At 34.1% G+C, this 14,089-nt stretch overlaps 1 protein-coding gene across 1 annotated transcript in view; it reads left to right on the top strand.

Moving 5' to 3' along the window:
• KALRN (kalirin RhoGEF kinase) overlaps positions 1-14,089 on the top strand; it is a 545,114-nt gene that overhangs the window by 390,820 nt on the left and 140,205 nt on the right. Inside the window, exons 14-15 of the mRNA XM_058195145.1 lie at positions 1,971-2,166; positions 7,084-7,250. Of these exons, the coding sequence (XP_058051128.1) occupies positions 1,971-2,166; positions 7,084-7,250 (363 nt within the window). The remainder of the gene's footprint in view (positions 1-1,970; positions 2,167-7,083; positions 7,251-14,089) is intronic.

The raw sequence follows: 14,089 nt of genomic DNA, 5'->3' as shown, positions 1-14,089 counted from the left end.
CTGGCATGAAGTATAATAGTTACTCTTCTATATAGAAAAATATTGAATTCAGTTGAATTTAACTTTTAAATAAAGAGATGCAAGATTGTGTTTCTGTTAATTTAGCTATTATGCTTTGTAAAGCACTGGTAGTCCATGACTTACAAACATTCAAATAAATAAATTACTCTATTTATTAGGAATAATTAACCCAAAAATAGACAAATTTTTACAATATCTAATACTTCATATATTAACGGCAGCAAGGATTGCTGTCACATATGGATGGAAACAAAACAATGTACCAGGGGAGGAAATAATAATTCAAAAAATTCTACAATGTGCAGAAATGGATAAGATGATGCTGGAAATTGAGGAAAGGGAAGTGTTGGACTACTATAAAGTGTGGAACAAACTATATGATTGGTTAGAAAAAAGAAATCAAAATAATAATTTGGAATGTTAATCTAATTGGGTTAAAACTAGGAAGTGTAAATTACTGAATAGTGTTAACCTGACAATGATGGTTCTGTAAATAGACACTAATGTAAATATAAGCACATAGATGAACAATTGAATAAGAACAAAATATATATCTATGTCGATACAGTAAGCTGTAAAATAATATATGATGGAATGTTATGTTTTTTACGTGTTTTTAATGTGTTTTCGTTTTTTGTTGTATTTTTCTTTACTTAGTTTTTAAAAGTCAAACATTTAATAAAAATTACTTTAAAAAAAAGAATAGTTGTAGTGCAGAGGTGGGTTTCAGCAGGTTCTGACCAGATCTGGCGAATTGGTAGTGGAAATTTTGGGTAATTTGGAGAACCGGTAAATACCACCTCTGACTGGCCCTGCTCCCATCTATTCTCTGCCTCCCGAGTCCCAGCAGGTCAGGAGGAAATGGGAATTTTGCAGTAACCTTCCCCTAAAGTGGGGTGGTAATAGAAATTTTACAATATCTTCCCCTGCCATGCCCACCATGCCACGCCCACCAAGCCACACCCACAGAACCGGTAGTAAAAAAAAATTGAAACCTACCACTGTCCTAGGGTCATGTGATAGCTTTTGTGGCTTTCTGATAAGCAAAGTCAATGGGGAAGCCAGATTCATTTAACAACCGTGTTACTAACCTGACTACAGTGATTCACTTAACAATTGTGGCAAGAACGGTTGTAAAATGGAGAAAAGTTCACTAAACACATATCTCACTTAGCAACAGAAACGTTGGGTTCAGTTGTGATTGTAAGTCAAGGACTTCCTCTGTGGTTTGTGATTCTATATAACATGAACCATTAAATTACAGCTGTTCAACAAACTTTGGTAAAATAACAATGGTTTAGGAAACAGATTAACCTACACTGTTACCCACCTACCTAATTCACACTATGTCAGTTGTAGGCATAGATAGCTATTGATGGTTTTGTTGCTTCTGTGTCACTGTTATTCTTACTGCATATTTGATTATAAGTTTTTTTATAATGTTCTAAGCCCTGTAGGGATTTTTAAATTTAAAACAGGGATAAAAATATTTTAAATAAATAATTTCAAAAAGTCTGGCATGTTTGAAAAGGCATCTCTTTTTCATTTATATATTTTTTTTAAATCAAGCGCTTTTGAAAAAAACAAACATTAAGTTTAAGGAAGCTTAAGCAATCTCACGGGTAGTTAATTTGCTCTAATTTGGGCATGTCTAACGATCTCTAACTCGACGATTTCCTTTAAGCATTCATAATTTTCAGTCTAAAATGATTTTCTAAGTTTTTACGGTAATGAACCTCTTTACAAACAACACATAATTAAAGCACTTCTCAATTTCACTGTAGCTTATGCGATGGTAATTTTAAAATTTCTGGGATGTAATTAGGTTTATTCTCTTCTGTGGTTACACACACTATTTTAGATATTTTTCCCCTGGTAACCTTAATTTTAATGATTTTGCCTGCTCATTCTGCATTGCTTTTTTTCCTTTTTTTTTTTTTACTTTGAAGGTGACCGCAGAATTAGATGCCTGGAATGAGGATTTACTACGTCAAATGAATGATTTCAATACTGAGGATCTCACCTTGGCTGAGCAACGTCTGCAGCGGCATACAGAGAGGAAGCTGGCTATGAACAATATGACCTTTGAGGTCATTCAGCAAGGACAAGATTTGCACCAGTACATCATGGAAGTGCAAGCTTCAGGTAAGTGGAAGGAATAAATTTGTCTTCACAGAAATGCACTACAGTATGACCAGAGATGTCTACCAGGAGCAAATACAAAGAAAATTAAATCAAAAGTCATTTGATTTTCCCGTACTACAGTAAAAGCTTTCCTACACCCACATAGAAACTTACTTAATCTCTCAGAATTCATAAAACCAGATAAATCCTTAAAGGAAAAAAAAAGTGGCAAAAAAATAAAAAATAAAAAACAACCAAACCCAGATTGGATAATTGATAGATTAAACAGGATGAAAAAGGAATCAGAACCATATCAAATATTTTGTCCTTTCTGTTTTGAATCCTGTTCTTCTTTGAAATCTGAAGTTTTTCTGTTTTCTGTTTTTATGTTTTGTGTTTTATCTACTAGAGACAATCTCAGGGTATTAAAATTACCAAGAAAAACGATGTGAACTCACGTTTTGTAATGCCATCAATCGAAGTTTTTTTTAAAAAAAAACTAGTCCTGTCAGCATAGTAACAAAATACTATAGGTGGGGCAAAAGCACATTACTTCTGTCTCTTAACGTTAAACATTCTGCTTTGCTTTTCATCTGATTTGGCTTGAAATAGCAATAGCAATAGCACTTAGACTTACATACCATTTCACAGTGTTTACAGCCTTCACTAAGCAGTTTACAGAGTCAGCATACTGCCCCCAACAATCTGGGTCCTCATTTTACTGACCTCAGAAGAATGGAAGGTTGAGTCAACCTAGAGCCAGTCAGGGTCGAACTGCTGGCAATCAGCAGAATTAGCCTACAATACTGCATTCTAACTACTGTGCCACCATGGCTCTCTACTTTTGTGCATATGTTATATGGTCTATGTAATCATCTCAGTCAACTCTTTTTAGCTCACAATTGACATAGGGAAAAGCTCCTACATGGCGAGGGGTTCTTTCTTCATCAAGGATTTACCATAATATTTAAAACACAAGCAAATTCAGGACTGAGACAATGATCCTCCTGCATATGTGGTTTTGTAAACAGCTGTATGGGAAAGAAAAACACATAAAGGCAAAAGTAGTTTGTTCTTTCTGCCCCAATCAAAACAATTTCTTCATTTCCAATAAGGGAGAACGGATTTTGAACTTCCTGTTTAGATCCTAATAATCTTCCCATTTGGAGCAACAGATTTTTTTTAATAAATATGAGACATGGTACACACATTTATTATAGTTAGCCTATATAGGATGCTGTGTCTCTTCAGGACTTCTCCAGAATTTAATATATACTTTGCTGCAGATCTTTGATGAATCATAGTTTGCAATCGCTTGTACAACTGGTAAGTATTTCTTTTTCAAACATTACATATCTTGGGGCATAGATCTTTTTAGATCACATGTGTTTAAGTTTTGTTCTTTATATCATCATCCTCTTTTAACGACCCCATAATCCCTTGTGGGGTGGAGTCTGGGCAACTGAATGGAGCTGAATGTTTACTGGTCGGATGCCCCTCCTGTCGCCAATACAGAGTTTTTATTCAGCAGATACATTCTCAGTGTGCCCAGAGAGAAAAATATCTGCCTTTACCTCGAATTCACATTGTGGGTTTTCCTGATTGTGAGGCAAGAGTTCCACCTCTAGGCCACCACACCACTAAGTTTTGTTCTTTATATCACTGTTAAAATGTATTTTATCACATGACCAGTGAATCTATTGTTAGGCTTTTTCCTGGCAAGCTGGACAGATCTGTTGTACGAAACCGAAGAAGCCACTGCAAATGAACTGCAACAACTCGTTGTTCAAATATGCAATCAATTAATTAAATGTATCTTTTTCTATGTATGTAAAGGACTGCAAGTAACTCTCCTTTGGTTAAGGAAAGAATAGTTTCTATCTCTTTCTTGTTTCAGCGATGGCCAAATCTCATACCAAGCTGTTTGCTTTGGTCTGTGAGAGAACTAGAAGTAGAACATCTATTAGCTTTGGTTTTCTGCATTCTCTCATACAATGCACACCTTCTTTTTACCGTGTTTCCCCAAAAATAAGAAATCCCCTGATAATAAGCCCAATCGGGCTTTTGAACGCATGCGCTAAAATATTTAAATGCAAGCACAGCCGGTCCCCGCCATTTCCTTTGGTTAGGATTAGGGAGACAGAGCTGGAAATCAGGTAAGATGGCAAGAGGATGGCAAGAGGAGCCCCATCTTGCTCCACGTGCCCCAAAATAATAAGACCTCCCCGAAAATAAGGCCAAACGCTTATTTCAGGGTTCAAAAAAATATAAGACAGGGTCTTATTTTCGGGAAAACAGTATTGGATAAAAAACTTCAACTTTTAGTTGAAGTACTAAACTCTACCTCTGAGCTCAAGAAAATTACCATCATTTTTAATAAAATCGCTACACTTTCATGTTTTTCCTTCTCTTCTGCCCAAGAGAATCCTGCCCACTTAATTTTATCCCCTTTGTAATTTTAATTCTTCCAGTTACAATCCTTGTCCACATTATAGTATCTTGTATACAGTATCTTGTATACAGTATCCATATATAGTATCAGTATAGAGTATTTTGGTTTTGGAAGGTATGGGGAAGGAAAAGGGGAAAAAATCATAATACGGAAGTATGAAAAGAAGGTACTTCATGCAGATGTATCTTATAAGCAGAAACATAATTGTGATTTATACCAAATAGATTTTAATAGTGAATTTTGAGATAAATAACATTGATCAGAACACCAAAGGCATCAGTATTATTAGTGCCATCTCATCTGTCCTCTATCAATCATCTATCCTGTGTGACATGGTAATCACCATTCTTCTTACTTAATTATATACAGATATATTTCATTTAAACTGCTTGTCAACTCTAAATATAATACTGGTTAGATTTCCAAAATTCTGCTAAATGCCCATAGGATTTTCCCTTGTTTGTAATGTGATTTGTTTTTTAATGAATACTAAGAAATTTAAATCATTCAATGTTAGCAATATTGGTAGTCCTTCATTAATTGGACCTGGAAACAGTAATTAAGTAATGCAATCATAAGTTTAAAAACCATGCGAACACAGCACTTAGTGATAACATTTCCAGGAGTCCCATTTGCCAACTTCCCCCTTGACATATTTGTGGGAAGTCAGCAAGGAAGGTTGCAAATCCAGATCATGTGACCACAGACACAGTGATAACCATAAGTATTTTATTTATTTATTTATTTATTTATTTATTTATTAAATTTTTATACCGCCCTTCTCCCGAAGGACTCAGGGCGGTTCACAGCCATAATAAAAATAGAACAATATACAATTAAAACAACAATTAAAAAACTTATTATATATGGGCTGAGATATAAAACAATATCCTATTAAAATTAAACTCTCAAAAAATATAAAATTATAAAATTTAAAAATCACAAAGCCAGTCCCGCACGGATAAATAAATAGGTGTTGAGCTCACGGCGGAAGGTCCGAAGGTCAGGCAGTTGGCGTAATCCAGGGGGAAGTTCGTTCCAGAGGGTAGGAGCCCCCACAGAGAAGGACCTTCCCCTGGGGGCCGCCAGCTGACATTGCTTAGCGGACGGCACCCTGAGAAGCCCCTCTCTGAGCGTACGGGACGGTGGGAGGTATTTGGTAGCAGAAGGCGGTCCCGTAAGTACCCTGGCCCTAAGCCATGGAGCGCTTTAAAGGTAGTGACCAACACCTTGAAGTGCACCCGGAAGACCACAGGTAGCCAGTGCAGTCTGCGCAGGAGTGGTGTTACGTGGGAGCCACGTGTGGCTCCCTCTATCACCCACGCAGCTGCATTCTGAACTAACTGCAGCCTCCGGGTGCTTTTCAAGGGGAGCCCCATGTAGAGAGCATTGCAAGTATATGGTCCAGTATTAACTATAATTTATTCAGTGTTGCTTTAGGTTGAAACAGTCACTGAAAAACTGGTCATTAAACAAGGATACTTCTTTTCAAATGGAGTTGATTGCAAACAGTGCGTACAAACAATATGTCCTTATAAGTTTAGTCAAATAGCTAAAATAAACATTCCCTTCATATCTGAAGAAGTAGATGACTTTAAATGTTTGCTTTGGGATGCTCAATCAAATCTGAAAAGATTGCTGATTTGGAATAGCAGTAATGTATAATATTGAATTTTCTAATAGCCATAATTCAGCTCAGGCATGAATCACTCTGTATGTGTGTATGGGTGTGCATTTCTTTAACTTTTCTTGTTTAACATCATTGTTCCCATAAGTAGAATTGAGGTACTAAAGTACTGAGATACATTGGCTACATTTTCAAATGAATAAATGAAGTAGTAAGTAGATATAAAGAAACTTATTTGAACATTCTAATGCCACAATTCAAATCTAATTATTAAAATAACTCGCTCAGAATGCAGTGCTTCACAATGAACAAACTGCACAGAAGAAAAGAGTATGACTAACTATGGTGCTCCCATGTTTAGCAGATTGTCTTCTCTTTTTATTTGCTAAAAATGAAGTATTTTACTTTCATTCAGTACTTCATACTAAGATGAATGATATCATCTTAACTCAGAGGAACTAATGGGATAGTTACAATGAACTGACTTCTAATTTGTGTTCTTTATATCTTCTTGATTTGATTCAATACACATTCTTTCCAGTTGCAAACTGTTATTTCAAAGAGCTGCATCCAAGAAAGAATGAAATGGGAAGAATAATATTGGTTTATGAACATATATCCTATGCAGATACTAACTTCAACAAAATTACAGGAAATGCTGGATTAAGAGCAGCTAAGAATATGTTTTCCAATGCTCTTATCAACTGTATGGGTTCAATCTAAAGTAATTTACCTTCAGCCAAAGTCTGATATTATTATAGGTCATATCAGCTGGGCTCCCCTTCCCTCCCCAAAAAGGGAGCAATAAGCAGCTTTTCTGGGGGTTTTTTCCCATCTGAGGACGTTTATTCTATTCCAGGAATTGAACTGATCTGTGAAAAGGACATCGATCTAGCAATCCAAGTGCAAGAGCTGCTGGAATTCCTTCATGAGAAACAGCATGAGTTGGAGCTGAATGCTGATCAGACGCACAAACGGCTCGAGCAGTGCCTTCAGCTTCGGCACCTGCAGGCAGAGGTTAAGCAGGTCAGGGGTTTCACCATTATTCTGCTTTTTCACTTATATGATCAAGCCGGCTGTTAAAATGCCCTGTCCTTACCATTCAAAATCTGATAGCCTCTAAAAATTCACATCTGCAACAGTACAGGTAGCTCAAGTGAACCATGTGACTAATAAGAGAGAAAGAGGATGGGGCTGTGAAGATCACTGATTGCTGCCGCCTCATTTAGAGAATCGTGCAGCAAAACCAGTGTTACTCCCATTTCAACTGTCCCTGCCGAGCCCGCAGCAGCAGTTAGGGCAGCAATGGGGTGGTGGTATAAGTGGTGCTATTGGTGATGATGGCAATGGTGACAGCTCTTCACAACTGTCCATGATTCCCATGTGGCCCCTTTGGAAAATTAATTGCCCATCCCTGCTCTATTTTCTCAATGTTTCATTTAAAAAAAAATACAACTAGACATGTTTTTCATCTCATATTGTATCATGTATTCCCATAAATAAAGTGATATACATTCAAAACAGACAGAATGAAAAAAAAAATCCCCAAACTATCCACATTTTCATTCATTTTAGGGTCTAGTAGCATATGTTCTCTTTCTGTTTTGAACAAAGCCATTGATTTGGACCAAGAATTGATAAAAAATGTTTGGGGAGGTGTTTTTATGTGGGGTTAGGGTTAGGAAGTGTTCGTGTAAATGTTAATACTACTTGTACTGAAACATACACAAGTCCATTTCACTACTGATAAAAGTCTGTGCAAGAAGCTGGAAGAAATCATAATGTTTTTTAATGGTAAAGAAAAAGTTTATTTGATTTGCATGAAGCATAAAGCAAAGAGCCACTGATGTAAAAATATCTAAGGTTTGATTCATGCATTATTGTTGACCCCTGGGACAATAATTCTACTCATTTTTAAAAAAAACATCTTGTGAGATGAATATTTCATGTTGAGGCAAGAACATGAAATATAAATTAACAAGAAAAATGGTTGTGTATATGATTCCATTGTTTGTTTAGGCCAGGAGAGTGGCGAATTTGAGGTATCAAGTTTATTGGTCTGGAATATATTCAAAATATGGAAGTAAAAGGACCTTGATTGCTTTACCATTTGCCCAATTTACATTTAGCTGCTGCAGCTCAGCAATCTATCTGCTTTACAATTCTATTCAACCACTTTCATCAGTGTAAGAGTATGATTACACCCTCAAGATCTATAAATATTGGAATACAATGTGCGGACTCTAAAAATGAGTTCCTTGCTCTTAAAAATGAGTTTCAAGCTATCATGTGAAGATAGAAAGTTAGAAACTACAAGAACATCCTTTGTTTCTTACATTTTAAAGCTTGTGACAAATCCCTCGTTTATCCAGAGCTCAGAATAGTCAATTAGGCTCAGTACTGAAAATATTTATACGATCAAATTGTCTTTTTTGTTTGCCATTGTTGCCATATAGCTTGAGAATATGCCATAGCATATCCTGATTTAAAAATTAACTCGTGGGTAGCAAAAATAAAGATGGAATCAAAAAGAAAGAAATACTTAGTCTTCCTTGAATTTACAACTAATTTTTTTTTTTTTTAATTACTTTTTTTGCAACAAACAAACAAAAAGAAAATACATTATTACACCCTTGTGCTATACATAAAAGGAAGATTTGGGTCTTCGGATATATCCTCATGATTGCCAAAATCCACGTTCTCGAGGTACAGGTACTGAAGCGTCCAATGTTCCAAGCGCAAAGTCCACAAATGGTTTCCAAGTCTTCCAAAAAATATCTTCTTTATACACACCACTTCTAATTTTAATATCACATGTCATTTTATCATTTAAAGCTAATTTCCACATTTCAGAATTCCACTCTTCTATTCTAAAAATCACATCTAGTTTCCAATATCTAGCTATTATAATTCTACCTATTATAATCATAATTCTAATCAATTCTTTTCATATTTTGTTAATTCTATTTCCTTAATTACCAACAATAATATAGTTTCCACTCTCAATGTTATTACTTTCCCCATCATTTCAAATATCATTTTCTCCAATTGTTGCCAAAACTTTTAACCTTATCACAATTATACCACATATGTTCATAAGTCCCCAATTCCATCTCACATCTCCAACATTTTTACTAATTTTTTATCCATTTGTGACAATCTTACTGGAGTCAAATACCATTTCCAAACAACTTTATAATTGTGCTCTTTAATCCTTATAGATAAAGTTCTCATAATTCTACTCTTCCAATTCACATTCCAATCTGACTCTGGTATTTCAATATTAAGATCTTTTTCCCAATTTGTCCTCATCACTCTTTGTAATTTTTCATCAGAATTTATAATCTTATAAACCCTACTAACGAGTCCCTTTAGCCCAATTTCATCTTTCATAATCCGAGATACTAAATATTCAAATTCAGTTTCACATCTATTTATCGAATAATTTTCCTTTAGTTTTTTTGTCCATTTTTCTATCTGTATTTTTTCAAACCAACTTAACCCTAATTTTTCAATAATTTCTTTATTCCTCCTTTCATTTCACATAACTTTTATCCAATCTCTAATAATTTCTATATTTTCCTCTTTAATCACTTCATTACGTTTTATATTATTTTTAATTGGCCAAATTCCAATTGTCTCCCCCAAAAAGATTATATCCGGAATTAAAATTTTAACAAATTTATTCCACATTTTACTTAATCCCTTTAACCAATAACTTCTACTTACACATTTTAAATTTGCTTTATCTAAAAACCACCTTGATCCAAATTTCTCTATATCCTTTAACTCTAAGTCTCTCCAATAGTTATCTTCACCTTTAATATTTTTACCACTATCCGGTTACCATACGCACAGTAATAATTAAATAATTTGGGGATTCCTAATCCACCTTCCTTTTGATTTTGTTACCACATTTTCTTCACTAATCTAGGTCTTTTGCCACCATTGCAAAATTTATCCAGTTTTTTCTGATATCCTTCAATATCTTTCTCTGTCAAATTTAGTGGTAGCATCTCGAATAAAAGTTGAACTTGGGCAGCAACATCATCTTACACATTGCAATTCTACCAAACCAAGACAATTTTAAAATTTTATATTTATCTATCTTCTTCTCAATTTCGTTAATCACCACATCATAATTAAGTTTTTTCAATTCTTTAACCTTAAGTGAAAGCACTATACCCAAATATTTCAATGTGTTTTTAATCCTTATCCCAAATTGCTCTTGCATATTCTCAGACTCATTACCATTACTATCCATCAATAATTCTGACTTTGACCAATTTACTTTCAATCCTGTCATTTCCTCAAATTCTATCAAATGCTTATATATCTTTTTCAGATCTTTCTCTACATTTTTCAAAATAATTAAAGTATCATCCGCATACAAATTTATCTTATACCCTTATATCCTTCTAATTCTTCATCTTTTTCTATCATTTTTGTCAATATTTCCATAGCCAATAAAAATAATGTTGGGGACGGGACATCCTTGTCTCGTACCAGCTTCTAATTTTATCTCTTCAGTTAATATTCCATTCACCTTCACTCTTGCACTGCTCTTTTGGTACAATTTTGAAATAACATGTATAAACTTATTACCAAAGCCTAAAGCCTCCACAATTACTTTAATAGTTTCCCATTGTACAGAATCAAAAGCTTTAAAAATATCCAATGATACTATACCAATTTTATCACCATTATATTCAGCTACATCTATAATATTTAATACTCTTCTAACAATATCACTCATGTATCTACCCTTCACAAAACCTACTTGATTATAACTTATATATCTATCTATAAATCTATTTAATCTATTACTTATAATAGCAGTAAATATCTTTGCATCCTGATTAATTAAAGAAATGGGCCGATAGGACTCAATCCTTTCTAAATCTTTATCTGGTTTAGGAATTAGGGATATCACCGTTCTATTCCATGACGAAGGTACTTCCCACCATGTAATATTCCATTGAATAATTTTTGCAATCTTGGTATTATTAATTCTTTAAATTCTTTATAAAACTCAACAGGTAATCCATCCTCACCTGGAGCTTTCCCTAATTTTAATTTTTGTATTATTCCATTAATCTCATCTTGTGTTATATCTTCTTCCATCAATTCCTTATATGTTTGATCAATTTTCACCACATACTTTTCTAAATAACTTTGCAATTTTCCCCGATTAATTGGTTTCTTTGAATATAGATTCTGAAAAAAGTTTCTAACCACTTCACATTTCTCTAATTTTTTATAACATCTTATACCTCTATCATCTATCAAAACTCCAATTTCTCTCTTCTCTCTTTTATCTTTCGCCATCTTTGCCAATAATTTAGAATTTCTATTACTAAATTCAAAAATTCCTATTTAAAATCTCAAATTTCTTTTTACTAACTCTGTATCTTCTTCTATCATTTTATTTCTTAACATATTAAGCTCCTGAAAAAAATTTTTTTCTTTAGTAAGCAAAAATTGATTTTCCAATTCTTTAATCTGATTTTTATCTCTTTCCATTTTAATTTTATAATTTTTATATTTCCTACTTGATAATTTGATACTCTCCCCTCTAAACACCGCTTTCATCGCATCCCAAACAATTTCAAATTTAACCTCCCCGTTATCATTTAATCTCCAACTTTCCTCCAATTTTTTAAGTATCCATTTTTTATCCTTTTCATTTTTATACAATTTCGTCATATCTCCAATAGCTTTTTTTTCTCAAAATTAAAATCTAAGTCCACCATAACTTCTGCATGATCAGAATCTTTAAAAATTCCCACATCTACCTTATCCACATTATTCAACAAATCTTTAGAAAGAAAAATATAATCAATTCTAGAATATGTATTATATATCTTAGAGAAAAAAGTGTATACTCTCTCAATTCCTTTAACCTCTCTCCACACATCAACCACGCCATTTCGAAGCATCCACATATTTAAAATCCCCATTTTATTTGCTCCTCCACAGCGGGTGGGATTAGTACTGTCTATTTTATCTCTGATTAAATTAAAATCCCCAGCCACAATTACTTTCCCTACACTTTCATTCTCCAAAATTTTTGTTATTTTTTCAAGAAATTCTCTTTGTTTTTCATTCAGTAAATATAAATTAACAAGTGTCACTTTTTCCTCATTAAGATTTCCAACAATTATTACATATCTTCCATCTTCATCCAAAATTACCTTATGTTTTCAAAGTACACCCTATCTGATATCAGTGTTGCAACTCCTCTAGCTTTTGAAGTTCCAAATGCTTTTCATATATTTGCATACCTTTTATATACATTCTATTTGAATCTTCAGATTTCTGATGGGTTTCTTGTAAAAATAAAATGTCTGGTAAATCCTTTTAATCTTAAGCTCCAATCTTCTTCTTTTAATCTGATTCCTGTACCCTTCACATTCCATGACATTATTTTTATAACTCCCATTTAAAATATAAATTTTTAATCCTATCCCGCATCTTCCTTTCTGTGCCCCCACCACCCGACATTAAACTACCATATAAACAACAATAAGAAAACAGAAAAAAACAAAACAAAACAAACAATAAAATACAAACAATCTTCTTCCCCACATCCTCATCGGTTTCGCCTCTATAAAGAGAATGGGGAGAGGGACGTGCCAATGCCCGGGCACTTCTTTCGGGCTGTCTATTTAAATTCATCACTCAAAAAAAGATAGCGATGACCGCATTCAGCTTCATATTTTCCAAGACTCTTATCTGCTTCTTCTCCTACTGTATCCTCACGACTCTTCTTCTGTTCAACCAACACAGGTGATATTTCTTTCCTCTTTAACCCTTTAGAGTCTTGCCTCCAATAGCCCCTTTTTCTTCTTCTGAGATTGATGTTTCCACGTATGTTCCACCCATCTGAAGCATTTGATCTTTTATCTCCATTAAATCCTCCATCTCAATCAGTCCAAGCTCCGTAAATATAATAATGCATCTATATCTGGGGTGATTGTACGCATCCTTCCTTTATAAAAAATTTCAATTGTTGTGGTGGCCTCCAATTGTATTTAATTCCATTATCTCTCAAAACTTTTGTAATTGGTTTTAAAAAAAATCTCCATGCCCTTTCTTCTCTTGATATATCCGGGAAGACTTGAATAGTCTTCCCTTCAAACTTCAAAGCATCTCCCAACTCTCTTAACTTGGCCATAACTTCCAACTTATCACCAAGATTTGCGAACCTGACAAGCACATTCCTGTTAGAACCATTTTGCCTTCTATATCCAATTCTAAAACACTTGCCAGGTCTGCTATTGTGAACGTAAGTTGCGTATCCAAATCATTAATCCATTTCAAAACCCGCTGTTTCAATTTATCCTCCCTTTCTTCCGAGATTCCTCTGATAACAAAATTATATTTCCTCATCTCTTCTTCCAAAAGACAAATTCTCTTATCTTGCTGCTCATTTTATAAAATATTTTGCCAATTTGCCGATCTACTTTTGCCTCATGCACATGCAGCTGCTCCATTTCATCTTTAATCATTATCATTTCCTCTTTTTGTTTAGCAAAGTTATCATTCATCTCTTGCTTTAAATTTTGCACTTCAGATGTCAGTTTAAATGTCAAATTATCTATATGCTCTGATAGTCCTGCTATTTTTTCCCCAATTTTATTTAAAGCTGCAGCAATTTGCTGCGTTTCTGAAAGTTGTTGAGTCATTTTGAAAAAAACAAAAAAACCAAAAAATTTCTCAAACTGGGATTCCAATTTTTCAAAAAGTCTTAGTGAAGATCAAAGGACAGCAGTCAAACCAATTTTACAGAGGGTCTTGATGAAGATCAAGGGACGACAATCTTTTAATTGAAGCGAAACGGCTTATTTGCACTCGTTAGTAGC

Source organism: Ahaetulla prasina, chromosome 1 (genome assembly GCF_028640845.1).
Source record: "Ahaetulla prasina isolate Xishuangbanna chromosome 1, ASM2864084v1, whole genome shotgun sequence".
Classification (NCBI taxonomy): Eukaryota; Metazoa; Chordata; class Lepidosauria; order Squamata; family Colubridae; genus Ahaetulla; species Ahaetulla prasina.
The sequence above is the reverse complement of the archived record's forward strand: the minus strand, read 5'-3'. Positions and strand labels throughout refer to the sequence as shown.